Source organism: Neovison vison, chromosome 13, assembly GCF_020171115.1.
Source record: "Neovison vison isolate M4711 chromosome 13, ASM_NN_V1, whole genome shotgun sequence".
NCBI classification, from domain to species: domain Eukaryota; kingdom Metazoa; phylum Chordata; class Mammalia; order Carnivora; family Mustelidae; genus Neogale; species Neogale vison.
In genome coordinates this window covers 31,436,336-31,461,648 of record NC_058103.1, presented here as the reverse complement: position 1 = coordinate 31,461,648, position 25,313 = coordinate 31,436,336, and the positions used below count along the sequence as shown (strand labels likewise).

At 47.6% G+C, this 25,313-nt stretch overlaps 1 protein-coding gene across 3 annotated transcripts in view; it reads left to right on the top strand.

Moving 5' to 3' along the window:
* SMOC1 (SPARC related modular calcium binding 1) overlaps positions 1-25,313 on the top strand; it is a 150,328-nt gene that overhangs the window by 102,034 nt on the left and 22,981 nt on the right. For 2 of the 3 annotated variants that reach the window (XM_044229506.1, XM_044229505.1), the window contains exons 6-7: positions 9,807-9,896; positions 11,876-11,956. In XM_044229506.1, the coding sequence (XP_044085441.1) occupies positions 9,807-9,896; positions 11,876-11,956 (171 nt within the window). The remainder of the gene's footprint in view (positions 1-9,806; positions 9,897-11,875; positions 11,957-25,313) is intronic. The other variant, XM_044229507.1, reaches the window with a different exon arrangement.

The following is a 25,313-nucleotide window of genomic DNA, read 5'->3' as shown; positions in this document are numbered from 1 at the left end:
TGGTGTTTCTACTTGTTTTCTTATTCTTTCATTCAACAAACATTTACTGAGAGTTTCCTAAGTGCCAGGCTTGTTACGATCACTGAGGACCCGGCGACAAGGAACACGATAAGAGCTCAGCCTTGCCTTGTGGAACTCACATTCTAATGGCCCTTAGCCTCTTTCTTAGAGAGGTTCCCTTCAGGGGGAGGGAAAGCCTCCCCAGGAGGCACAGGTTTCTAGGTGCTGGGAAGCTGTCACCTCTGCTGGGAGGCAAACTAGGTGGCCCCTCCACCCAGCCCTGGTTGGTAGTCCCCATGGCCAGAGCCTTGAAGGAAAGACTCTTGGGGAAGCTGCCTGGGATGAGCTTGGCCCACTGGCAAGTTCTTTTTTTATTTTTAATCTAAATTCAATTAGCCAACATACAGTACATCGTTAGATTCGGATGTAGAGTTCAATGATTCATCAGTTGTGTATCAGTTGTGCTCAGCTGATACACATCAGGTGCCCTCCTTAGTGCCCATCACCCCGTTGTCCCATCCCCCACCCACCTCAGCAACCCTCGATTTGTTTTCTGTACTTAAGAGTCTTGTGGTTTGTCTCCCTCTCTGATGACTTGCCATTCATGTTCTTGATCCCACTGCCTGGTACCTTTGTGGGGTCCCCCAGGTCCAGGTGAGGACTCAGAGATTGTCAGGCCATTGAGAATTTGTTCATTGGCTCGCTATCCCTTGAGTTCAGTTCCAGGCATGGCCCAGGAACGCGGATGGAAGCAGAGATTTCCGCGTGTGCACACCAAGGTCTCTGGGCCACATCTGAGCCCCTGTCTCCAGCTCAGAGGCTCAGAGCACCACGCAGCTCCTGGGGGAGAGGCCAACGAATCACCACTCTCGGGGTCCTGCTGTACCAATTCTGGGCCAGCTGAAAGAAAACAGAGATCCAAGAGCTGCTTATTTGAAAGTCTACATGGAAAGGCAGTGGAGCTAGAAGAGCTACAACATTTTTAAAATGAAAAATTAAGTGGGAGGTATCACTCTGATTTCTTTTAAAAACAAAGAGAGCTTTCATGCTTTACTCCCCCATGACCCTTGATAAAGTTTCAATTCATGCTTCCCTGTGTTCTTCCGAACAAATGCTGTGACCTTTCCCTTTTTAAAAATGTTTGTTTCATTTCTTTTTTCTTAAAAAAAAAAAAAAGACTTCTTTTTTTAAAAAGTAGTTTTAGCTTCACAGCAGAATTAAGAGGAAAGTACACAGATTTCCCATACAGCCCCTGCCCCCACACAGGCAGAGGTGCCCCACTATCAACATGTACGCCAGAGTGACACATTCGTTATAATCAGTGAATCTTCACTGACCCGTTATCATCACCCAGGACCCATGGTTTACATTAGCGCCCACTCTCAGTGCTGGCATTTCTGTGGAAATGGACAGGTGTATAATGGCACATGTCCACCATTTCAATATTACGCAGAGTATTTTTGCTGTCCTAAAAATCCTCTGTGCTCTCCAGTCCTGGCAACCCTTGCTCTTTTTACTGTCTCCATAATTTTGCCTTTTCTAGAATGTGACGAAGTTGAAATCATAATACCCTGTGAAGACCTACAGTGCTCTAGTACTCAGTACAGTGTGGTGTCGGCCAAGGGATAGACACATAGATCAGTGGAGCAGAGTAAGGAACGCAGAGAAAGGCCTGCCCAAGGCTGGCAAACTGATGGGACAGAGACAGAAAGCAGTTCTGAGGAGGATGGCACTGTAGCGACTGGATACCTGTAGGCAAACACAAAAACAAGAAACCCCAAGCCCTCAACCCAAACCCCATTTTCTTACACAAAAATGAATTCAAAGTGGATCTTGGACTTAAATGTAAAATGTAAAACGATTAAAACTTTTAAAAGAAAATATAGGAGGAGATTCTCAGAAACCATAGGTAGATGAGTCTAGAACTTTTTTGTCTTAGAACTATAATCACATGATCCCCCAAATTTAAAATTTGTGAAATCTGACCTCATCAAAATTAAGAACTTGCTCTGAAAGATCTTGTTAAGAGAACAAAAAAAGTACAGACTGGGAGGAAATACTTACCAAATACATATCCAGTGTAGGACTTCTATCTGGAACATGTAATGAGCTCTCAGAAACTCAACCTGTTGAAAAGCAGTTCCAGGGGTGCCTGGGTGGCTCAGTGGGTTAAGCTGCTGCCTTCAGCTCAGGTCATGATCTCAGGGTCCTGGGATCGAGTCCCATATCCGGCTCTCTGCTCAGCAGGGAGCCTGCTTCTCTCTCTCTCTGCCTGCCTCTCTGCCTACTTGTAATCTCTCTCTGTCAAATAAATAAATAAATAAATAATCTTTAAAAAAAAAAAAGCAGTTCCATTTAAAAATGGACAAAATCCATAAATAGACATTTTACCAGAGCTCAGATGCAAAAGGCAGATACACACATCAAAAAGATATTCAACATCATTAGCCATAAAGAAATGCCAATTAAGGTTGTGAGAGGATATCACTACACACCTACTAGAATAGCTAAAATTAAGAAAAAAAAAATAGTGACAATACCAAATGGTGGTAAGGCTGTGGAGAAACTGGATGTTTCACACATCGTTGGTAAAAATGTAAAATGATAACACACTCTGAGAGATATACTTTGGAAGTTTGTTTACAGAGTGAAAAACAAAACAAACAGTTATCCTATAATATAGCAATGGTACTCCCGAGCCTTTATTCCAGACAAATGAAAACTTGTGTGTACTTAAGAACCCAAATGTGGATGATCACAGTAGCCTTATCTGTGGTAGCCGAAGAGAAAAACCACTCAGATGTCCTTCTGTGGGTGAAACACAGCTCGGTGCCTCCACCCCGTGGAACACGATCTAGCGGTAAGAGGGCACAACACGTCCGTGTGTGCAAACCACGGCTTGGATAGACCTCAAAGGCATTATGCAGAGTGAGAGAAGCTGGTTTCAAAAGGTCACTTCCTGCATGATTCCATTTAAATAACATTCTAGAAAAGACAAGATTGTAAAGATGGGGAAAGGGTCAGTGGTGGCCAGGGGTGAGAGATGGGGTGGAGGCGGGCATGTGTGATGATCACGGGGCCGTAGAGGGAGATCTTCATGGTGATGGAATTGTTCTGTCTTTTAATTGTGGTCACACGAATCAGCACGTGGATAAAATTGCAAAGAAATACCCCCTCCCCGACACACATACACACGAGTACACGTAAAACTGGCAGAATGTGGATGAGGTCCGTGGATGACCCCCCTGTCAAAGTCCTGACTCTGATATTGTACAATGAGGTAACCTACATATTTGTAGGTTGCCTATGTATTTAGGTTTGCTATGATGATGTTACCATCGAGGGAAACTGGGCAAGACGTACATGGAACTTCCCTGTATTATTTTTGCAGTTTCCTGGGAATCTATCATTTTTTCAAAATAAAGAGTTAAAAAAAACTAGCCCACTTCTCTTTGTGAACCCAGTTCGGAACTGACTCTGCTGCTGGTGGTTCCTCCTCTCCCTTCCTCCCCTCCTTTCCCCCCTCCTGTCCCTCCTCCTCCTCTTTCTTCTCTTCTTCTTCCATGTCTGGTCTATTTTTTTCACCAGCATCATGTTTTTGCTCTTATTCAGGGGAATGTGGAGCTTGAGAATGTAGGGAATTGTTTGCAAAAAAACAGCTTTGAGCTTGTTTCTACTTCTTTTGGGAGGGAGTGTGCAGGTGGGTAGATGGAATGTAAAACACTGATCTCTTGCTCTGGAAAGGACCCAAGGTGCCCAGATAACCGCTGTTCTCAAAGGTCAGGATTAGGAAAGCTCATAGTACATGTCTGAGCTTCATTGTTCCTGGGACATGCATCTCAGGAAATGTTGACTAAAATTCCATCCTCCTCCTCACATGATTTGGGTCAGGGTCTTAAGGGACTTTTGCAAAAGGCACCGGTGTCTCCCTGTGATGCCCAGAATACATCATTCCAATTTCCATACTGGGTCCCTGAGTCACAAGCTAAGGGGGCTGGTGGCTCTGGCATAAATGTGGTCCCGTCAAAAGCAAGAACCTTCCAGTACTTCTGCCAGGCTGAAGTTTCTCTCCATGTCTTTGTAAAAGACGACCAATGGCGGTCTAAAAGAATTCACAAGGGAGGGTGGCCGGTGATGGACATGGCTTGGGCAGAGCCCAAGAATCAAAGGGGGCTTGGGATCGTCGAGAGATCTTCCGAATCTCGGGGTGGGGGATTTCTTTTTTCCTCATTCTCCAAGGCTCCTCAGTCTCAGAGACCCCAAGAGCTGCCATTAATACAGATTCCTCCTCTGGCCCCTTTGACACATTTGCTTTTGAAGGACCTGGAAGAGAAAGCTCTTTGTATGTGGTCAGAATAAACTCATTGTACACCCGAACAATTAACTCCTCGGCGGACTCGCCAGCCCCTTGAAAGGCCGGGCCCTGCTTCCCTGGACCTCTTGGGTTCTATTCAGTCCCTTAAGCACACCAATGTTTTTGATTTTTTGTTTTGTTTTGTTTGTTATTCTGAAAAGTCTTTCGCTGAGAATAGTCAGAGCGGATCAACATTTGTCCTCAGCCTGCATTTATCTCCACTTGCCAGAGAATGTCAATCAGGAATCAAAAAGCCAAACAGAGGAGGCTTTGAACGGTGTCATCAGGGGTCGAAGTGACTTCCAGCTGTCTGTGCATGGGCCAGACCTTCTCTCAGGGCAAGGAATTGTGCTGTCACACAAACCCACTGTCTGGACAGGCTCGCGGAACCCATGCGGGGGGTGCGGCTTTTCGGGGCTGCACCTTAGGAAGAGACAGGGTTGGGGGTTGGAGAAACTGGAAGGCCAAACTCCAGGACCCTGGGCCTGGGCAGTTTCCAGAGCTGCTCCCTGCCTCTGGGCCCAGAACAAATCACTTTCTTCCTCTGCGACGCCATCTCTTTTTATCTGCCCAGTGACGTCCTCTGTGCTGGCCATTGGTGAGACTAGATGAGGAAAGCCACCTGCCTGAAATGGAGTGTTGCAAAACATGGTCTCATTATTGCAGATCTTGACATCATCCTTGAAAAATTCTTTCAGCTTTGCCTCATTCATTTAGTCATGAGTGTAAGCTTGCCTTTTTTTAAAAAATTTTTTTTGTTTTATTTTTTATTTTGCTTTTTATTCCCCGCCGCCCGTCACTGTTTCCGAATTTACATTTTTCTCCCTGTAAGAAAAACGATAATCTTCGAATTGGCATTTGCAGTTTCCTTTCCTCTTCTTGTTCTGGAAGAGTGTAGTGGTGTTAAAGAGGACTAACATCCTACTATGTGAGGTCCAAAAGCACCACCAATAATGAGCACGAGATATCACATCACCATGAACTTACGTGTCAACTGAGATTGAGATACATTTTTCTTTAAAATATATGGGAGTCTCCCTGCCAATTAAGGATCACTGAAATAATTCAGCGGCTGCTGCCTGAGGTTGAATCTGAGATGACACTGGTACTCTAACAGCTTTACTGAAGCATGATTATATACCATAAAATTCACCCATCATAAACATACAGTTCAATGAGTTTAGCACATTTAGAGCATCGTGTAGCCATTACCAGCGAACATTTCCATCACTCCAAAAGGAAACCTTGGACCGGCTTCTGGTTACACCCCACTGCCTCCTCCAGCCCTGGGCACCTGCAGATCTGGACTCTATAGACTTATCTTTACTAAGCTTTTCATCTAAGTGGAATCCTACAATATGAGCATTTGTACATGGCTTCTTTCATTTAGTCTAATGTTTTTGAAGTTTATCAATAGCGTCACTTGTATTCGGAATTCATTATTTTTCGTCGCTGTGTAGTATTCCATGATAGGGCCCTATTCCCATCTGTGGCCTGTTCACCAGTTGACAAACATTTGGGTTGTTTCCAGTTTGAGGCTTTTGTAAGTGATGGTGCTATGGATCTCTGCACACATGTCTCTGGGTGGACATGTTTTTCTTTTTCTTGGACAGATTCCCAAGAGCGGAATTTCTGGGTCGAATGGTAAGTTTATGTTTCACATTTCAAACAAATTGCCAAACTGTTCTCCAGCATGGCTACTCCATTTTCTATTTCCACAGCAAGGAATGAGGGGTTTTGTCTCTCCACACCCTGGCCAACATTTGGTATTTCCTATTTTTAAAATCTTAGCTATTCTAGTAGGTACATAGTGGTTTTAATCTGTATTTTCTTAATAACTAATTGTGTTGAGCATCTTTTCAGGCATCCTTCAGCTGTCCGTGCATCTTCTTTGGTGAAATGTCTACTATAGTATTTTGTTCATTTTAAAATCAGGTTGTTCATCTTCTTACTGAGTTGAAAGGTTTACTTTTTTTTTTAATTTAAAAACTTTGATAGGATTTTAATTTTGTAAATCCAATTTGAAAAGTAAGCAGTTGGTTAAGATGCTTTATACTCATAGCATTCATACCTTTAAAGTCCTTGCTCCTGAGCTTTTAAATCTTTAGTCCTGCACCTTGTGCCAAGACTGGGGCACCCTTCATTTCAGAAGAAGCTATCACTACCCAGAGAAGAAAAGTGAGGGGCTCAGGTTACCCAGTTTTTTGGATGTAAAGCCAGGATATGGAGTGTGCCCCCACTGGATACGGGGAGACTAAGCGGAAGCTTTTCTCTCTCCCCAGGGCTCCGTGTGGGGCCTGGTATTGTCCCAAGGCCTGCCAGGAAGCTGAACTGATGTGGACCTTGGACCCAGGCCTTGGACCTGTGTTTGGTCGAAGGGTGTGCTTGTTTGCTGGGTTGGGAGCCAGGGGCCCAGGTGCCCGGAGATGATGGTCAGAGGGTCCTGTTGGCTTTGGCTTGGCTTCTCATCCTTTGGGCAGCTGAATTTCACAGGTGGTTCTCCTGGCAGCAGGGCACCTTGTCTTTTCTCACTTCATAAAGATTTCTGTCTAGGGCCTCCACTGTGGCGGTCTGGCTGTATCTACTCACCCGTGGTGACCCCGCCCTGCAGGAAGATTCACTGCCCGCACGTGCCTTCAGGTGCTTCGGGCCCTGGGCCTGCATCTGGGCAACCGTGGAGGTCCTGGGCCCGCACAAGTGCCAAACTTTCCCGGGAGACTGGAAACACTCCTTCCTCCCCTGGGCAACGGACCTTTGCTGATCGCTACACCAGATGGGCAGCCCGAGACTGTCATCGGATTGGTGGGAGGAAGCAGCAGAATGTTCTCTGTTACCCTGCTCCAGAGAGAGCTACGGCTCTTGGAATATGGGGGGATTTTTAGTTGAATATTAAAATCTCGCAGGAGCCATTTTTCACTTGGGTTCTCACCATTGTCCCTCCGGGAATGTTTGATTTCTCCCTTTCCCTCTGTGGCCCTGGAGGCCCCTAAAGTGAAGCCACCCCAGGTGGAGGGCCTGAGCCTGTGGGGCCGGGCTCCTTAGACTGTGAACTCTGCATCTGGAGGAGCAACCAAATGCGCTTTGCAGCTGCCACAAGCCTTCATTCAGTGGCTGATTGAATTCAGTGGAAAGAGGTGTTAACAGAGTCAGGGGAAGTGATGCTATTAAAAAAAGTGACATTGTGCGGTTCTGCTCTGTGTTTATTCTCCTTCAATGACTTCCAGATCAAACTTACATGGTTGTGCATCAAAAGATGCCTGTTCTGGACTCTGGTTGGAGGCAAACGAGCTTTCCAGCAAGTTCACTCCTCTCCCCCTGCCCATATCTTGTTCCTAGGGATGATTGTCAGCTGGTGCAGGGTCGCCTCGGCCCCGGTAGGAGCTGGGTCTTGGTGTCAGCCGAGGAGAATAATAGCAGAGTCATGTGTCACCCGACGGTGGGCTGCTGGCCTCAGCCTCTGGCCACGATTAGGGTCTCTCTAGAGCTCCAGTCTGAAGATCCCAAGGGTGGGGTGTGAGTCTGACGCTCAAGAAAGGGATCAGAACTCTGTGTTTTTCCTCCCTCCCTGATAAGATGCAGGGAAGTCGGCCAAAGGTTTTGGGAGCTCCAAATGGCGGCGGGTGGTGGGGGGTTTGTTATTAAGGCTGATCTGACTGGCGTCACACAGACTCTCTGAGAACTTGCTTTCTCCATTGTTAATGAACTCGGTGGAGGGGATTAAGAGGTATAACCTTCCAGTTATAAAATAAATAAGACATGGGGATGTAGTGTGCAACACAGGGACTATATCCAGTAATAACTGTGACACCTTGGTGTGGTGAGAGAGGGAACTAGACTTACTGGGGTGATCATTTTGTAACGACCGTGAACACCAACCCACTATGTTGTACACCTGAAACTAATACCATAGTGTATGTTGATTATTCTTCCGTTAAAATAAATAAATACCACAGCTTGCATGGAGCACTGGGTGTGGTGAAAAAATAATGAATACTGTTTTTCTGAAAATAAATTGGAAAAATAAAAATAAATAAATAAATAAATAAATACCAGTTATTATACCAGTTATAATAACTGGTATTTATTCTTCTTAAAAATAAGAACTACTGGCAAAACAAACCAATAAGTATAAATAAATACATAGCAGTTAAATGAATGAAATGACCAAAAAATAGTGCGCGGAGAATGTAATGTTCAGTTGTACAAGATCTCTGGGGGATGGTGTAATCATCCCACTGCCTGAGACCACAGGGCTCTTCTTCCCCCACCCCACCCCGCCCCTGCCCAGGGAGAACACAGAGAAATCTCTAAACTATGCATTCTCAATGGAGGCAGAGATATCAAGAAAGGGAAGTTGACTGGGGGTGGGGGGAGGCAGGGGGACAAAAGAACTCTTGTTCTTTTTTCATATAAAGAACAGATACACATATAGTACAGAAGCAGATATACACGCAGTGTCTGTGTTATGAATATTTCATTAGGAAGGCGATTAGGAAGAAAAAGTCTAAAAATGCTCTTTAGCTGGGCAGTAATGAAAAGTTGAGAGACACTGACCTGCACTGAGATTTTGGGGGATCTTGATGGAAGTAACCCAGAGTCCTGAAGGACGGCAAAGTCTACACTCACTCCTCCGCTGCAGACATTCTTGCTCTGTGGAGAGCGGCCGGCTCTCTGCTGGGACCCTGTGCATTAGGACTTTGTTCCTGGGAACTTCGTGCTCCCGTCATCTGCTGTAGAAATTTCAAAGCCAGTTCAGGCTTCAGTTTCTCACATCCCCTTCTATCTTGCTTGCCCCCAAATCTCCCTGGGAATGGGTGGGCACAGTGTTTCATACTTAGAAGTATTCTAGGGATTCCTGATTCTCTCCAGTTCAGCATACGAGAGAGAGGATGGTCCTTCCTGCCTTTTCTTCCTTTTTAGGGGAGGATAGAGAAATAGCTAGGTGTTTGGGAGGGAATAAGCACAGCCTCTTGTTTTCCTGAAGCTCTTCAATGAGAGCCACTAGGTACTCGGCTGGTTCCTTTCACAAAAGGACAGGTAAGAACTGGGGACACCAGGATTTGAGGCCACGAAGTATGCCAGCCTTACCCTAACATGCCTGGCCCAAAGCTTAGAAGCTAGGGAAGGTACACCCCCACCCCCACACCCCAGCTTTCCTGCAGGGAGGACCACAGCTGATAGTCATCATGCCAGGTCACGTGGGTTGATGGGGAAGGGCCTTCCAAGACCATGACAGTTGAGTTCCCTTTTGTCCCACCCCTGGGATGGTGAACATACACCTGGATTTGTCTTACTGTTGGTGTCTCTCTGTGGTTCTTTTTTTCCTTCCTGTTCTTTCTTTCTTTCTTTCCTTTCTCTTTGGTCTTTTCATTGGGACTTGGCCGGGCCATGTGCAAACCCCAATCATTCAACAGTGCTGGAGAGTAGATAGTATTTACCTCAATAATGGTAGTCTCTTTTCGATTCTTTTTAACTCTCAATTCAGATGACGGGTCGAAGCCGACACCCACGATGGAGACTCAGCCCGTGTTCGATGGAGATGGTAAGCTCTTGTATCACTTCCGACTCATATACTCCCAACCCATTTTTAGATTTGAGGAACATCTTTCCTTTGGATATTTGTATAAACTTTATTATTATTTTTTCTTTTTTAATTTCAGTTTTTCCCAGGTTAGGCTGGGTTGTTTTAACCTTTAAAAAAAATGCAGATCCTCCCAGGAACTGGTACACTCTCTACTTCTGGAAAGGCCCTCTGTTCTAGCCAGGCTTCCTGCCTGGCTGCTGATGTCCAACAATAACACAGCCTGGATGGACCCTTTGAGCTGCCAAGACCAAAGATCCATGGCTGAGAAAGACAGGCCAGCACTGTCCCTTCAGTAGATGAACCAACACTTACAAGTCCCTTCTCTGTGCCCACCATTGTGGTAGGCCTCTGGGGGGCCAAGAAGGAGTAGTTGAGATGAAGCCTTTGCTCTCAAGACAATGGCAACTACTGGAGAGCTTTAGATGTTAAATTATATGGTCTTAGTTTTTATTTTAGTGACATTTTTGCGAGAAAGGAAATCACAGTGGTCTGGGGGAAGACTGTGTGAAGAGACAGTACCCGGGCTGGATTGTGAAAGGGGAAGGGAAGAATCAGGGCAGTGGGGGGATTGGTATGGACAGAGGGGGAGAGTATGGGGTATAGTAGGAAAGTAGGAGGAAAGAGATTGGTTAGTGGACCTGGTTTGACAAAGTTGGACCTTGAGAGCATTTGAGAGGGAATTCTAGGACAAGAGACATAGTATTGCTGGTAGGTAGATAGAGGCTGAATGTCCCTGGGGGTATGAGGGCTAGATAGGAGGAGTGTGGGGTGCAGAAGGCTGGCCTCTATTTGAGTTTGAGCTGCTCATGGCCTACATTCCTCAGTGCACTTTGCCATATACTCCAGGCTCCCATGAGGGGAAGTAGGAAGCTTGGCAAAATGCAATTTCTAGAAAGTCTGACACCGGGGTTCGGCTGTCAGTGCAATACGCAGCAAACTTTGAGCAGCGTTCAGCTGAGTGTATCCAGACCTGGATCATCAGACTGGATTGGGAGACAGGAGTAAAAAGAAATTATGCCACTGGTCAGTACTGTGCCTACGGATGTCCCGAGCAGAGACCCACCTCTAGGTAGAAGAACTGACATGTGAGCTCTCCTTTACAACTGGTTATTTAGTGGAACATACATACGTGTGTTCATGCCTAGAAATTCAGATGTTTCTGTGATCCACAAATCTCCTGGATTTTTGGCAAGTCGGGGATCTGGAGGGATCAGATGGGAAATGGAGACCATGTCACCTTGGGAGATCGCCCCAGCAATTTCACTGAAGGACTCATCACTCTTGAGTTCAGGGTCCTCCCGATTCTCATACCACTTGTCCATCATGTGACCCAAGCCCCAAAGGGCCTAGAGGTCCCCCGCAAGCTCTCTGGATGGAGGATATTCAACCTGTGTCCATGAGAAACCATTCGGAAGGATATTGACGCACACATTGGACTCACCACTTTCCTTCCCATGTGGAACAGAGTCTCAGCAAGCTGAAATCTGTTGTGGCTCAGTCATTTCCTCCAAAATGGTCTCTGTGGTTTGTTTGGCATTCATTTGTTGATTTATCCCCTTTAAATCTTCTTCCAGGGAAGCAGCTGAGAGAGACTTGGCTTGGCCCATGCTCCTCACCTCCTGGGATAATATTTTTATTCCTGGATGGAGCCGGCTCAGCGCCTCTGGACTTAGACCACTCTGCCTCTGAGTAGGGGAGGCCCTGGTTGGCTCCCGTGAGCTGGCGGGGAGAGGAGCTTCCGTAGTGAGAAGGGAGAGGTGTTGGGACAAAGTGGTTGTGAAATGAGGAAGAAAGCTCAAAGTCTTGATGCCTCAGGCTTTAGAAAAAGTTCCTGAAGCCTGGGGGCTACCCTCCAAGTTAACCACACCCTTTGTCCAGATTTTCTCACTACTTCTTCTTCTTCTTCTTCTTCTTCTTTTTTTTTTTTTCTGCCCCAGAAATTACAGCTCCTACTCTGTGGATTAAGCACTTGGTAATCAAGGACTCCAAACTGAACAACACCAATGTAAGGAATTCAGGTAAATAATCTGCCTGGGATTGTGTTTGTGCACGAATCGCCTGCAGTTGCCCCACAGTTGCCCCACAGTTGCTCCGTGACTACCCGCAGTATGGGCTTTGGCAAGTCATCTAACGTGTCTTGTCTTCAACTTCTACAGCTATAAAGCGAGATTAGATGAGTGAATCCCTTCCAACTTTAATTTTCTTCAATTAGTAGCTCAGGTATCATCTTTCATGAGGAGCTGATCTTTTAGCAAAAAATCTTTTGACTGTATGTTTTTCTGTTTTAATTGACTCTCTACATGCCATGCAGAAGAATTTGAAAAAAAAAAAATGACCTGGCATGGAAATGTTGGACCTCAAGGCTTAGGAGACTTGGTTCTATGTATTTTATTTTTAAGATTTTCTTTTTAAGATTGTATTTATTTATCTGAGAGAGAGAGAGCAGGAGAGGAGAGGTCAGCTGAGCAGGGAACCTGATGTGGTACTCTATCCCGGGACTCCAGGATCATGACCTGAGCTGAAGGCAGTTGCTTAACCAACTGAGCCACCCAGGAGCCCCGGTTCTATGTATTTTTTTAAGGCTCCAAATAGTTGCTTACAGTCATGTCATTTCTGGTCTCATCTTTTGAGGATCTTGTGAGTGGTCAGGTTTGGTACTGGCTGAGCTCCTTGTAGAAGGGTGACGGGTTTTGGAGGGTGATCAGATTCATAGGACTCTTTCTTAGAGTTCGTTTATCATCAATGAAGTCCAAAGTCAATAAAGTTCACTTCACCATCAGAAAAGACTGGATGTCCACCGACAGGAAAGTGTATTAACAAAGCCAATCTGTATCTCCATCGTGGGGAAATCACCCTTCTATTCGCCTAAGACTTCACTGTGAGAAATGCCCCTCTGCATAATTTATGCCTGCATAAATTTGGTGAATTTCATTTCAGCCATATCATTTTCTTCCTATGGATATCAAGGTCTATAAACAAAAGATCCATCCCTTTGAACTGATGGGTAGTTTTAGAAGACCTTTAATTAGTGAGTGGACTGTCATTGAGCCCCTTTAGGTGTATCCATCTGCCAGCTCTAGCCTAAAGGTGGGAGTGGGGGAACTCAAGTGTACGAAGGAAGTTACCCATTTTGATGACTCCATGCAGCAGCTCTGGATTTTCTCTGTGATGTGGGCGGGTCAGTACCTCCGCATGTATCTGGTTCCCTGATTGACAAAAGCTGGAGATAGGGGATGATGGGGTGGGAAGAAGACCATGAGAGTCCCATGGGCCAGGGTCTTGGACAGAACAGTGCCGTGGTTAAAGCACAGGTGTTGGAATCAGCAAAACCTGCATTTGCTTTCAGGCTCCTGCACTTAGCGAGAGATCCAGGCAAATGAAATAATCCTTCCAGCACCTCAGTTCTCTATCTGGGGTCATGATCTTTCCCTTGAAGGACTTTGGGTAAAGGTTAACCGAGATACTATCTATCTGGTGCTTAACCAGTGCCTGGCTAAGTGGTAAACAGTAAGGACAAGAGAAGCTGAAAGTACATTAGTTATTGCGATCATCATTGCGGTAGGAAAAATGGGAATGTTAATGATACCACTTACAGTGAGAATTCTTTAATTCAAGCTTCTTGGTAGACCCTTCTTCCACCTCCCCTCTTGCTGTTAGACAAATGTGATAAGTCAAAGTGACATGGTTTTGGTGCCTGTGGTCCCCCTATCCCTGGCCCCCACCTCCTCCCAGAAAATTGGCAAAGCCTTTATTTAGAGGCTTTATTGTCACTCTGTGACCAGTGGCAGCTAGGACAGTCAGCGCTCTCTGAAATCCTGCATCACCGTTTGCCTGGAACACTCACTTGACATTTAGCAGTTGCTTCCAGAAATTGTTTTCATCTACCAGTGGTTAATTTCTCTACCAAGGCTCTAAACTCTGTGAGGACAAGGGCTTTGTTGCCTGCCTATTATATCTATTATAGAATCTAGCTCACTGTGTTTGAATGCTCTGGGGGAGGACAGAAAAGACCATCATCACCATCATCATCATCGTCGTCATCACCAAAATTGGAATCATCCTTTCAGATCCTGCACACCTTACAGGTGTTATCTCCTTGAAGCTTCACCACCACCCAATGAGATAAGTGTTGTTATCGCCTCCATCGGACAGGAGAAGAGATGGAGGCTGAGCAAGAGGAAGTAACTTATCCTGGGTCCCAGCTAGTAGGGGTGGGGCTGGGGAAAATGATTTATCTTGGAGAACGGAGTGCTTGTGTTCTTGGGCTCTTTTCTCAGAGCGAAGTAAAGTGGTGATATGAAGCTATCTGATGTTTGCTTCCGCTAGATTTCTTCAGCTTTCCATTCCTACCTGTCCTGGATAGTTGCCAACTGGATGACTACTGGGTCTTCATGGAGAAATGGTATCCAGGCAGGTACAACTGCCTTCCTGTTGTTGGTGTGACCCAGCCATCTTCATTTTTTCCCTGGTTGGCCCCAGTTATGTCTGGAAGGTTAGTGTGTAGAAGAGGAAAGTTCAGGGATAGCCAAAGCCTCCCTGGGAGTAACTGAGGTCAGCAATAATTATCAGAGATCGAGACCTTAGGCATTTTCTGGTAAACTGAGAACTTTCTCCATTATGATCAAGTGGTAATACGGAGTACCTGTCCATCCTTTTGATGGAATTATGTATAAAAAAATATGGTGTCACAAAGGCATTTAGGCAGGGATTGGCAAATTGACAGCCAAAATTGACAGCCAAAATTGACAGCCAGCTGCCTGTTCATGCAAATAAAGTTTTATTGGAACACAGCCACACCCACTTATTTACATATCACCTATGGCTGTTTGGGGGCTGGAACAGCAGAGCTGAATAGTTGTGACAGAGACTGTCTGGCCTGCAAAACCTAAAATGCTTTCTATCTGACACCTTACAGAAAGCAATTTGTTGGCCCCTGGTCTGTGGGTCTGAATTAGAAGCATCTGGATGGGAATGTGTGCATGGGGTTGTCTTTCTCCTGGTGCCTGGCCCCTCTCATAGACCAGGCAGAAGAAGGGACCATGCCTCGGGAGATGTTTCTTGACATGCCCACGGAAGCCTGCATTGTCAGCTCAGGAACTTGGGGCAGCTCAAGTGGCCCTGCCCTGTCCAACGTGAACCTTTGCCGAGCTTCGGCATTCTGTTCTGGTGTATTCTCTCACAAATGGATGCCGGGGGGGGCTTCCTGACGTCTGGCTTTTGTGGGCAGAGCTAGGGATCTTTTTTTTTTTTTTTTTTTAGATTTTTTTTTTTTTTTATTTGACAGAGAGAAATCACAAGCAGGGCAAGTAGGCAGAGAGGCAGGCAGAGAGAGAGGAAGGGAAGCAGGCCCCCTGCTGAGCAGAGAGCCCGATGTGGGAATCGATCCCAGGACCCTGAGATCATGACCTGAGCCGAAGGCAGCGGCTTAACCCACTGAGCCACCCAGGTGCCCCCACTAGGGATCATTTTTATACAGAAGTGGTAAACCTCATAATGGCATCAGCATGGGCTTCGGTATCAGACAAACCAGCAGACCTGGCTTCCCGTGCTGGCTTCCCGTGAGAGGCTGAGTGACCTTAAGAAAGTTCATTAGTTGTGAAACAAGGTTCTGAGTGCCTTGCAGGGTTTTTCTGAGGATTCAACGATATATGTGAAATGCCTAACACAGAGTTAGGTATATCATGAATGACTTAAAAAATAATGGCTACTCTTGATGGAATATCTTTAAATCTTGTGCCAAAGCGCTCTTCATGTTATCTCATGTGGGTTGATGAGAAGTCAGATAACATGTTAGTGATAACTCGTGTCTGGGCAGCTGGCTCTGGTACAGAGTGGAGCCTCTGGGTCAAGCCCCCGAGGCAGTTTCCCATTGGAGTTTGCCAGAAGATTCTGGGTTAGGAGAGCTTCACCCCCCACCCATGGAAAGGGTGAAGCAGGACTCAGAAGCCAGTCTAGGTGAGCGCTCTTCCCACTCTCTCTTAGAGGCAAGAAGGACATGCTAGTCCCTTCTACCACCCCAAACATCCTTCTTTCACACTCAGACCCTGTGACGCCAGGTTTGTTTTCTGGCCTGGGGACTGTTGATGTTGGAAAGGTTCCACTGGGCAGCTGAAGCTTTGCAATAACATGACACATATGCCTGCAGACTTATCCTGTCTCCTTCTCTCCTCCCGGGGGTGTCGATCCTTGTTTTTAAGGCTTTGTCTTATGTTCCCCGTGGTCAGTATTGCGTTTTGAGGACTTGGCAGCCTCACTGTCGATGGGTTTGCCCCTCTGGGCTCCTGTCTCTGATTCTGGTCTCTGTTGCACCAAGAGCTCTCTTGCCTTTGGGGAGACGGCATACCTGGCCAGCTGACACCCTAGAACTTGACACCGGCCATCCTCTCACACACGAGTGTTGGTCGGAGACTGTGTTCTGCTTTTAGGACCAAATATGAACTCTTGTGGAGCTTTTGGTATCAGAAGCTGGCTACCAAAGCATTTCTTAATATAACTAGAGTATAAGAATCTTTTTAATCATCTGCATTTTATAGAAGAGAACAAAGAGATTAAAGAAATGATGAAAACTAGGCTTTGTCTCATTCTTCATCCCATATTTCATGTCCCACTGCTTCTAATTTTACTATGTGCAGACACTTTCCTACAGCTATGATTTATAGAAGTCTCTCTCTCTCTCTCTCTTTTTCTGTATGACAGAATTCTGTGCTTTCTTGTCTGGGAAAATACTCTCAGGAAATATGGTCGTGTGAGCCTTACCTCTTCTCTTGGAGCAGCACAGTGACACCCTCATGGCACAGGCCCTTTCCTTCTGCTCCCTCGTGGCTGGCTACCTCTTGGAGCCACTGGTGGGGTCCTTCGACTTCTCTTCTTCCTTCCCCATCTCTTTCTTTTCCTTTCCTTTCCTTTCTTCATTAACTTCCTTCATGATCTGATCTGGGATTTTGAGAAGGCCCTAGAACTTGACCCTGGGGGTGAAATCCAAAAGCACTTGCTTTTCCTCCCTTGCCTCTTTGCCCGGCAGAGCTTCCTTCCAGACATCCCTGAATGTGGGAGCATGTGGGAACTCTGCTCCCCTGAGACAGAGCCGTCAGCAGGGTTACAGGGTGAAAATCATTTCGTGTAAGTTTTGCCACGAACACAGCCCCGTCTCCTCACACGTGGGAGCGTTTGCCTACCTCACCGTCTGCATGGCCGGTCAGATGTTCGCAGCACCCCTGCTCCTTCCTATCTGCTGGCGTCAGAGCCCTGCTCCTCTCGGCCCGCTGTGGGCCCCTGGGCTGCATTTGGACCGCTCCTTCCTCACCAGGGAAGCTCCTGCCGGGACAGCTGCGGTGACTGGGATGCGGGGTCACTGAGGCAACGACACCTCCTGGCCGGATCCCCCATCCCCCAAACCAGCACTCTTGGCCTGCCCAGAAACCACGGGGTGATGTAATGACCTGAGGCCTGGAAAAATAAACAGCTCTCAGGGAAACCAGCGGTAGCCGTTGTAAGCAAATACCCCGCAGCCACCTGGAACCTCATACATGACGTGATTGGAAGGAAGAATGAGTAATCCGCTAACGTTAGCAGCCGAGGACGGGTCTGGGCTTGCGAGCATTTAAAATATCTGTATAAAAACAAACCCTTGATGTTTATTTCTATAACTGGCCTTCTGGATGCCTGCCCATCTATCTGCTGCAGGTGTCTTGGTCCGTCATGGCCAGAGAATAGAGCCGGGGACAGGGAAGGGTGGTCATGCCTTTGGCCCTCTCCGTAGCAGCAAAGGCCTTTCTCAAGCTTTCCCTTTGCAGACAGGACCCGTACGCACATTTGGAGGCCCCAGAGAGCCCAGCCCCGCATTCATTTTTCCTCGTTTTTTAAAATTAGTTTTCCCAGTTGTCTTGCTCCTTCGCCGCACTGCATCTGCTTTGGACACGGGGGTGCGGTGACGGGCCAAGGGGAGGGGAGAGTGTGATCGGCCTTTGGGCCTTGCTTGAACAGCAAAAGTTTTGTTTTGTTTTGTTTTCAGTAGGTGAGTTTGTGCGGTTTTTGGTGCTGATAGCAAAACCATGTGCCCTGGCATTTTCTTTTGGCCTCTGCTACTAAAAACCTGAAACTACAGGTCCCTCTAAGGTATTGTAATTTGCTCCTTCCCATTTGCTAGAAGTCAACTAGGGTCTCCGCTCTGAGGATCCTCATTCTGTGTTTATTTGTAAAATGGCTTTGCGAGAAGGCGGAGTATATGTCTTATAAACACACTCCCACGTAAGTGTTTTTGGGAGATGAAGAGTGAAGTTAGACACTTTTTATGACAAATTAAAAACTCTCTCTTCCTCCCACCAATCTCTGCTTCAGCATGTGCCCCCTTCTTCCTTCTTGCCTAAATGTGTATTTGCTAGCTCTTGTCCTTGAAGGACAGAGCTTGTCTGATCAAGGTCAATGAAGTTACTGAGCAAAACTAGAAAGAAGACTGCTTGCCACTTCTCAGTACTTGTCATTGCAAAACCACTGGGAAACATTTCATATTCTTGTTGGTGGAAGGGTCACATGAGCTCACTTAATAGCGTGAGGCAGGAGAGATGGAGCCTTTTCTAAAATTTGAGGGGATGTGAGTCAGTGATGCTCTGGGGGAAAAGTTAAAAAAAAAAGTGCCTATATTCTATATTGGGATGATCCATCCTCAAAGAAATATCTGCTGTAGAATTTATATCTTGTTTTCCTCCACTCCTCAGTTTCTTCTGTGTGGGAAGGCAGAGGTCGGTGCTTCCAACAATGGTGAACCATGCCTGGCCATTTTAGGTTCCACAGAGAGAAATCATTTAGACAGGCCGGTTGGTTTGTAATTTTCCCTTCCACGTCCTCACCCACGACGTTTTGTCCCAGCAGCATGCCCTATTTACAGAGCCGACTGCAAACACCCCTGTGAGTAGGTGCCCTGAGCCAGCTTCGGGAATGTGGGATGGGCATGGTGACTTTTGTTCTGGGGATGGGGCCTCTGAGCCACAGGATGACTCTGAAGGTGTTGAGAGGAACAAGGGAGAACCCGGAACCAATGCAATAGCCTTGCTTAACCCCTTCCTAGTGCTTGGGTTCCGAGGGAACATGGGGGGCAGAGTTTGGGTCATGGAGGTGGAGTTTGGGCCGTGGAGGTGGAGTTTGGGGGCGTGGGAGGCGGAGTTTGGGGGTGTGGGAGGCGGAGTTTGGGTCATGGAGGTGGAGTTTGGGCCGTGGAGGTGGAGTTTGGGGGCGTGGGAGGCGGAGTTTGGGGTGTGGGAGGCGGAGTTTGGGTCATAGGGGTGGAGTTTGGGCCGTGGAGGTGGAGTTTGGGGCGTGGGAGGCGGAGTTTGGGTCCAGCCCCGGAGCGGTGGGGAAGCGCTCCCAAAGCTGCCTAATTGTAAGGCTGTGGGCCTTGAGAGCGCCTCGTATCGTACCACCACTTCATTTTCAGTGACAGAATAGAGCCCAGGCTAGTCAAAGGCCTTGTCCAGGGTCACAGGCCCATCCACCTGGTGCGAAAGGTAAGAAATGCAAGGCATGTCTAAGCAAGGAGCTGGCTGTTGGGTGGGGGCATGCCAAAGGGAGGGGGGGCAGTGGTACCGTCCACTCCAGTGCAGAGAAATGTTCTATCACTGATCTTGTTTGGTGTTGCCGGCACAGTGGTCATAAAGATCTTAGTTCCATTATTATCTGTTTAGCTGGCCTACCGCCAGCGTGCCCCTGTATAACCTGAGCCTGCATGGACTGTGGCCACTGCCCACCTGTGGTCCATCCCTGCAGTCCAACCGAGGAGACTAGTTATTCATGGGGATGGGTCCGGAAGCCCAGGTTCTTTCCACATTTGCTGAGAACACTGCCACCTTAGACGGCTAAGACTCTGGGGCCAGGGGAAATGCTTGGCCTCTACTTCTTCATTTAATCCCCCAGGGACCCTAAAGTATGTGTGCTATCATTACCCTGCTTTCATAGGTAAGGAACCTGGGACTTAGAGAGCTGAAGGAGACTGCCCAAGGTCACAGAGTAACACATGGTGGAGGCGGATCCATCCGACCCCAGGTTCTTGGCCACCACCCTGTGCGGCCTCCAGCTGTTGTTGACTTCCATTAACAGCCACAGAGCCTTCCCTGTGCCAGGCCCGGGGGTGGAGTGTGCAAACTGGGAGTGCTAGGCTCTTACTCTTGCTTTCAGCCTTGCCAAGGAAGCCCAGGTGTCCCCATACCATGCCCACTCCTGTTCCTCTGACTGCCCTGAGTTCCCTCTGGGTTTGGGACAAGCCAGCTCCCTGTGCCTTGCTGCCATCCTCACCTGTTCTGGGCCGGGGGGAAGAGCATCTTTTGGCCAGTTCGTCCATCAGAAGGGGTCACCTCCTCCAGAGACCAACCTCCTCCAATGGCGCAAAGTCCATCTGTAGGTTAAGATTGTGTGATGATACCATTTTCACTTCATTTGGCTGCCCAAATGAATGAAATGCCCTTCAGATTAAAGAGATGGGAGAACCCATCCCAGTGGCAGGGCAACCGTTTTAAATGTGTGCATATTCTGTCTCTGTTCTCCCTCCGTCCTCCTTTCCCCCCCGCTACCTGCTGCACCCCTGAACACATTTTCAGGGCTTGACTCTGTTCTCTTTGTCGGTGAGGCTGCTTCTCCTCTGACCTGGCAGGGCCTCTCCTCTGGGCCTTTCCTTTTCTAGGCCTGTTGTCTGTCCTCAGATCTGAAGGGAGGCTTGAGCAATGGTTCTCTGCGTTCCCCTCTTCTCTCGGGGGCTCTTGAAGCCCCTAGACGAGTACACCTTGGGAGTCGGCACTGGCCTAGGGGCAGCTCAGTGCTGGATAGGACAGAGGGCCCACGGTGGCGGGGCAGAGCCAGCCCAGCACATGGTGCTTGGAACCGTCCTCCAGGGCCACTTGGCCCATCCTGAGAAAAAGTGCAAAGTCCCCAAGTGGGAAAAATAACCTCTTCACACGGTTGGCTTGAAACCATAGGTGCTAAAACCCTGTGTGGCCAAGTAAACAAAAAGGGCCGGCTTGGCAACGTTCCATTAATCATTCCTGAAGACGGTGGGTTCCAGCTGCTTGTCCTCCCCTGGAGACCGCACCTCCCGCCCTTCAAGACCCAGAAAGTCACTGCCTTCCGACCTGGTCCTACCTGTCCCTCCTCCTGCCTCTGCCATGTCTCTGCGGCTGGATTCTGCACCCTGAGCCTGCAGCCCGCGGTGTAGGTGACTGCCACCCTCGCTCGCTGACTCAGGGAACCCGGAGGCAGGGGCCGCGGGAGTTCTTCCGCCTCTGGAATTTCAAGTTGTGATTTCGGAAAGGTTGTTTTTAACACACGGTTTGTTATTTTGGGTCATCGGGCAGCATTGCATACATTTTTGATAAGAGGCAAGGTGGGCGTGTGGTATTGGAAGAGGTTTTGGGCGAATTGTGGGCAATACAACACTAGTGTTTTCCTTAATGTTCTTGGCCTGCTGGACGATTCCGTTCACAGCGAAACATACATAATCTCTCGCCTTCCAGGCGGGTCACCTTTTACGGTTTTTCCCCCCTAAGAAACTCCAGTGGTTGATAGTCTGAGGGTGGAGTGTAGCATTTTCCAGGATGAGTCAAGGGGATAGGTATTCTTATCTTGGTCTCTGCAGTTTACTCCGCCGTGCGGGGCCCCATGTATGAAATGCCAGGCTAGAGCAGAATTCTGCCGCTGGAGATGGCACATAGCAGGGGTTCAAGCAATAGAGGGGTTCTTGGGCTAAACACTCTTTCTGTATCTTTTAAATAGAGACTCCACGGTTGTGCTATGAATACGGAGCTGGGGGCCAGGGGTGGGGGTGGGGAGGATAAGGAAGAGAGCCATCGAGTCCTCGCTCTCGGGAACCTCCAGTCCAGACAAGTCATGGTCCCCAGTCTCCTCGAGGGGAGCAGATCCTCAGTCCTAGAGTCAGGAGAGGGAGACTTCACTAAGATTGCGGCCCTCAGGGAAAGCTTCAGGGACGGAGGAAGGCCTGACGTGAGGATAGGTTAAGACCTCAGGGCTAGTTCTTTCATCTTACTATGTCTCCCAGAACTTCCATGACCTCTCCAGAGGCTGACTCGGTGCCAACCCATGCCCAGTACTAGACCATGTGGTAACGTGTGTCCACCAAGTCCCTTGACCTCCTCTGCATCCTATATGAGCCCTAATCTCGTGGGTCACTCAGGAGCCATGTTAGGTCCGATGCTCTGGGGACACCCTCCTCTCTCGGCCCAGTGTCCTCCATTCCGTCATCTTCCCACTTCCTTTCCTCTCATGGAAGCAATTCTTGGTCAGGATGGCCTGGGCAGCTGCCCTTTGTTACCAACCGTGCCTCCACTAGGAGGAGAGCCTCTGGTTCTTTCTCCAGGAATATTGCCTCAGTCATCAAGACACCTTCCCAGTGCACATTTCTATGGCCCGTGACTCTTCTTGGTTCTTCTGAGTATGGTTTTCTCTAAGACTGGGTTTTTTTTCTTGCTCTCATTTTTCATATGGACCTTGTGACGGTTCATTTGGTGTGTGAACTTGGCTAGGGTACAGTGCCCAGTTTCTAGACCAATAGACTGTTTCTGCACTAGTCTAGACATTGCTCAAAGGTTTTTTTTGTGTTGTTTTTTTTTTTTTTTTAGAAAAGATTAACATTTGTAATCAGTTGACTTTAAGTAAAGCAGATGACCCTCCACAGCGTGGGAAGGCGTCGTCCGATCCATTCAAAGTTTTCAAAGCAAAATCTGAGATTTCCTGAAGAAGGAATTCTGCCTCCAGCCTGCAGCATAGAAATCCTGCCTGAGTTTCCAGCCTGCTGGCCTGACCTATTGATTTTGGACTCAGGATTGCAGGATCACTCCTACTTGAATTTCTAGCCTGTTGGCCTACCCGGCAAACTTCCCACTTGCCAGCCCCATGATCATGTGAGCCAATTCCTTAAAATAAATACCTCTCTCTCTCTCTCTCTCTCTCTCTCTATATATATATATATATATATATATATAGGTAGATAGATAGATAGATTGATTGGTAGATAATATATTCATATATATTATCTATCTATATAACTCCATATATATGTGAACTTGGCTAGGCTATAGTGCCTATATACATATATATATACACACACACACACACACACACACACACACACATATATGTATATATATGGATTTATATAGAAAGATTATATATATATATATGAATATATATATATAGAGAGAGGGGTCTAGATACAGACAGATCTAGATATCTGGGTATAGATGTAGATGTAGGTCTTTAATTGGTTCTCTTACTCTGAAGAACCCTGATTGCTACTGCCCGGCCCTGACTAACTGCCTTCTTCCCCCCTGCCTCCATCGCTATGAGGATCCCCTGTTCTTTCTCCAAAGAGTTCACAACGTGACTGGCTCTCGGATACCTGCAGGCCTGGGTTACGCAGTGTCTCAGCTTTTCTCTCTGCTCCTTTCTTTACCAGTTCCTCTTCTGGAAGGCAGCAGCCAGAAAGAAAGACCAGCCCAAGGACCCGAAACTTGAATCCTCTAATGTTTATGTTTGTTGGCCATTTTTGTTTAAAAAAGAAAAAAAGGAAAGAAGAAAAAAAAGGGGGAAAAACGATAAAGGAAAAAAAGTTCCCAGGACAGAAGGATAAACTCTGGGCTAAAATCAGGATTGGGGATTAACTGAGGATTTAGGTTGTCCACGCTCTCCTTTGCTCCTAATTACCACAAGTAATGGAGAGGCGCAGAGGCAGGGGCTAGCCACAGCAGACAGAGCTGTTCTCCATGCTTAGCCTGTCTTGGCGGGACACGCAAGAACCCGTGCCCTGGGCCTGCAGACGGGGTTTAGGTTTTGTCTGGTTCAGCCTCGTCTTTCCCTCCCCTGTCCCCCTCCCTGCCCCTCCCGCCCCGCTTCAGGCCCGCTTTGCCCTGGTGCTGGAATAAGTGACAGCTGAGAAGGCCATGTTTTCTGGGGGCTAGGGCTGGGCCGTGTCCTCGTTTCTTCCATGGGACAGTATTCTGTCGTATTTCTTTTCTCAGGCAGACAGAGGTGTGTTGATGGAACTCAAAGCCCCCACTGCCGGGTGAGGAGTGACCTGGCTCTCGTCTCTCTTCCGTACCATCCTGGCACTGGATCGTGGGGCGGGGGGGTGCATGAGTATGTGAGAATGTGTCTTTCTGTCTCCGCTCGCCCCCTGGCCGGCCCTGACTGCTCCCCTCTCTGTCAAGCGTTTGCAGATGGGCCTGGCCCTTCTCACCCTCAGGCCAAACCTTCTGATGTTGTCATACTTCCCTGAGGTTTCTGAAGCAGGGACAGAATGTTATAAAGCAGGGGTGTCCCCATCTGGGCAGCTCCCTCTCTGAACCAGAGGTCAGGAGAGACCCTTGAAGGAGACCACGTGTCTTGAGTGATTGCAAGGTGATTTCTGGTACCTGGGAAAATGGATAGTTGTAGATTTTAATATTCCTTTGGGAGGTGACCCAGAAGGGCAGAGGGTGACAGAAGCCCTATGGAGGGGGCTGGCTTCTGTCTCCTCAGATACAGAATGAGTTTTGCCCCTTGATACATTCTGATTTATATTTGCATGACCTCTGGAGAAGCACTGGAGGAATAATCCATTGATTGAGCTATTATTGATTGATTGACTAAAGGGTGTGAGAACCTACAAAAATCCTTGTATAAGGAGTAAATTGATCAATGTGGAGTTGAGCAAGTCAAGGTGTTTCACATGCTACTGCTGTGTAACAATCCACCCCAAAACTTAAATGGCAGAAACAAAAATAATTTATCCTTTAATTGATCATGTTTCTGTGGACTGGCTGCGTGTTTCCCTGACTGGCTCTGTCTGAACTCACTCCTGGACTCATCCAGCTGGAGGGTCCATGGGATTGGGTGGCCAAGATGGCCAAGGGCGGTTGGGCTGGCTGCAGACTGAGTGACTCCTGTTTTCTTCTGTGCCTTTCATCTTCCAGTGGGCTGGCCTGGCTTCCTTCTGTGCTGTTCCCAGGGCAGCTTCTAAGAAAGTGGAAAGTGAGGTTGCAAGGCCCCTAAAGGCCTAGGCCTGGAAGGGACACGCTGTACTTCCCACCTGCCCTTTCCCTTGGTCCGGGCCAGTCAGTGTCTGGGTGAAGGGATCTGAGGTGCGATTCACCGGAGCCCCTTTCTAACTATTTGCCATACCAAGGAAAAGAAGAATTGGGAATCGAATGAAGATCAGACTAGCACCTGGCAGTGAGAGATGGTGTTGAAGAGGGGTAGTAGGGAGCAAAGCCTGGGAGCAGACTCCCGGGGCTGCTCCCTAGTTGTATGACCTTGAGGAAACCCTGCAGCCAGCTTGCGTTCCTGGGTCCTTCTCTGCTCCCTGAGGGTAATAATAGCACCTATCTTGAGGCTTGTGGT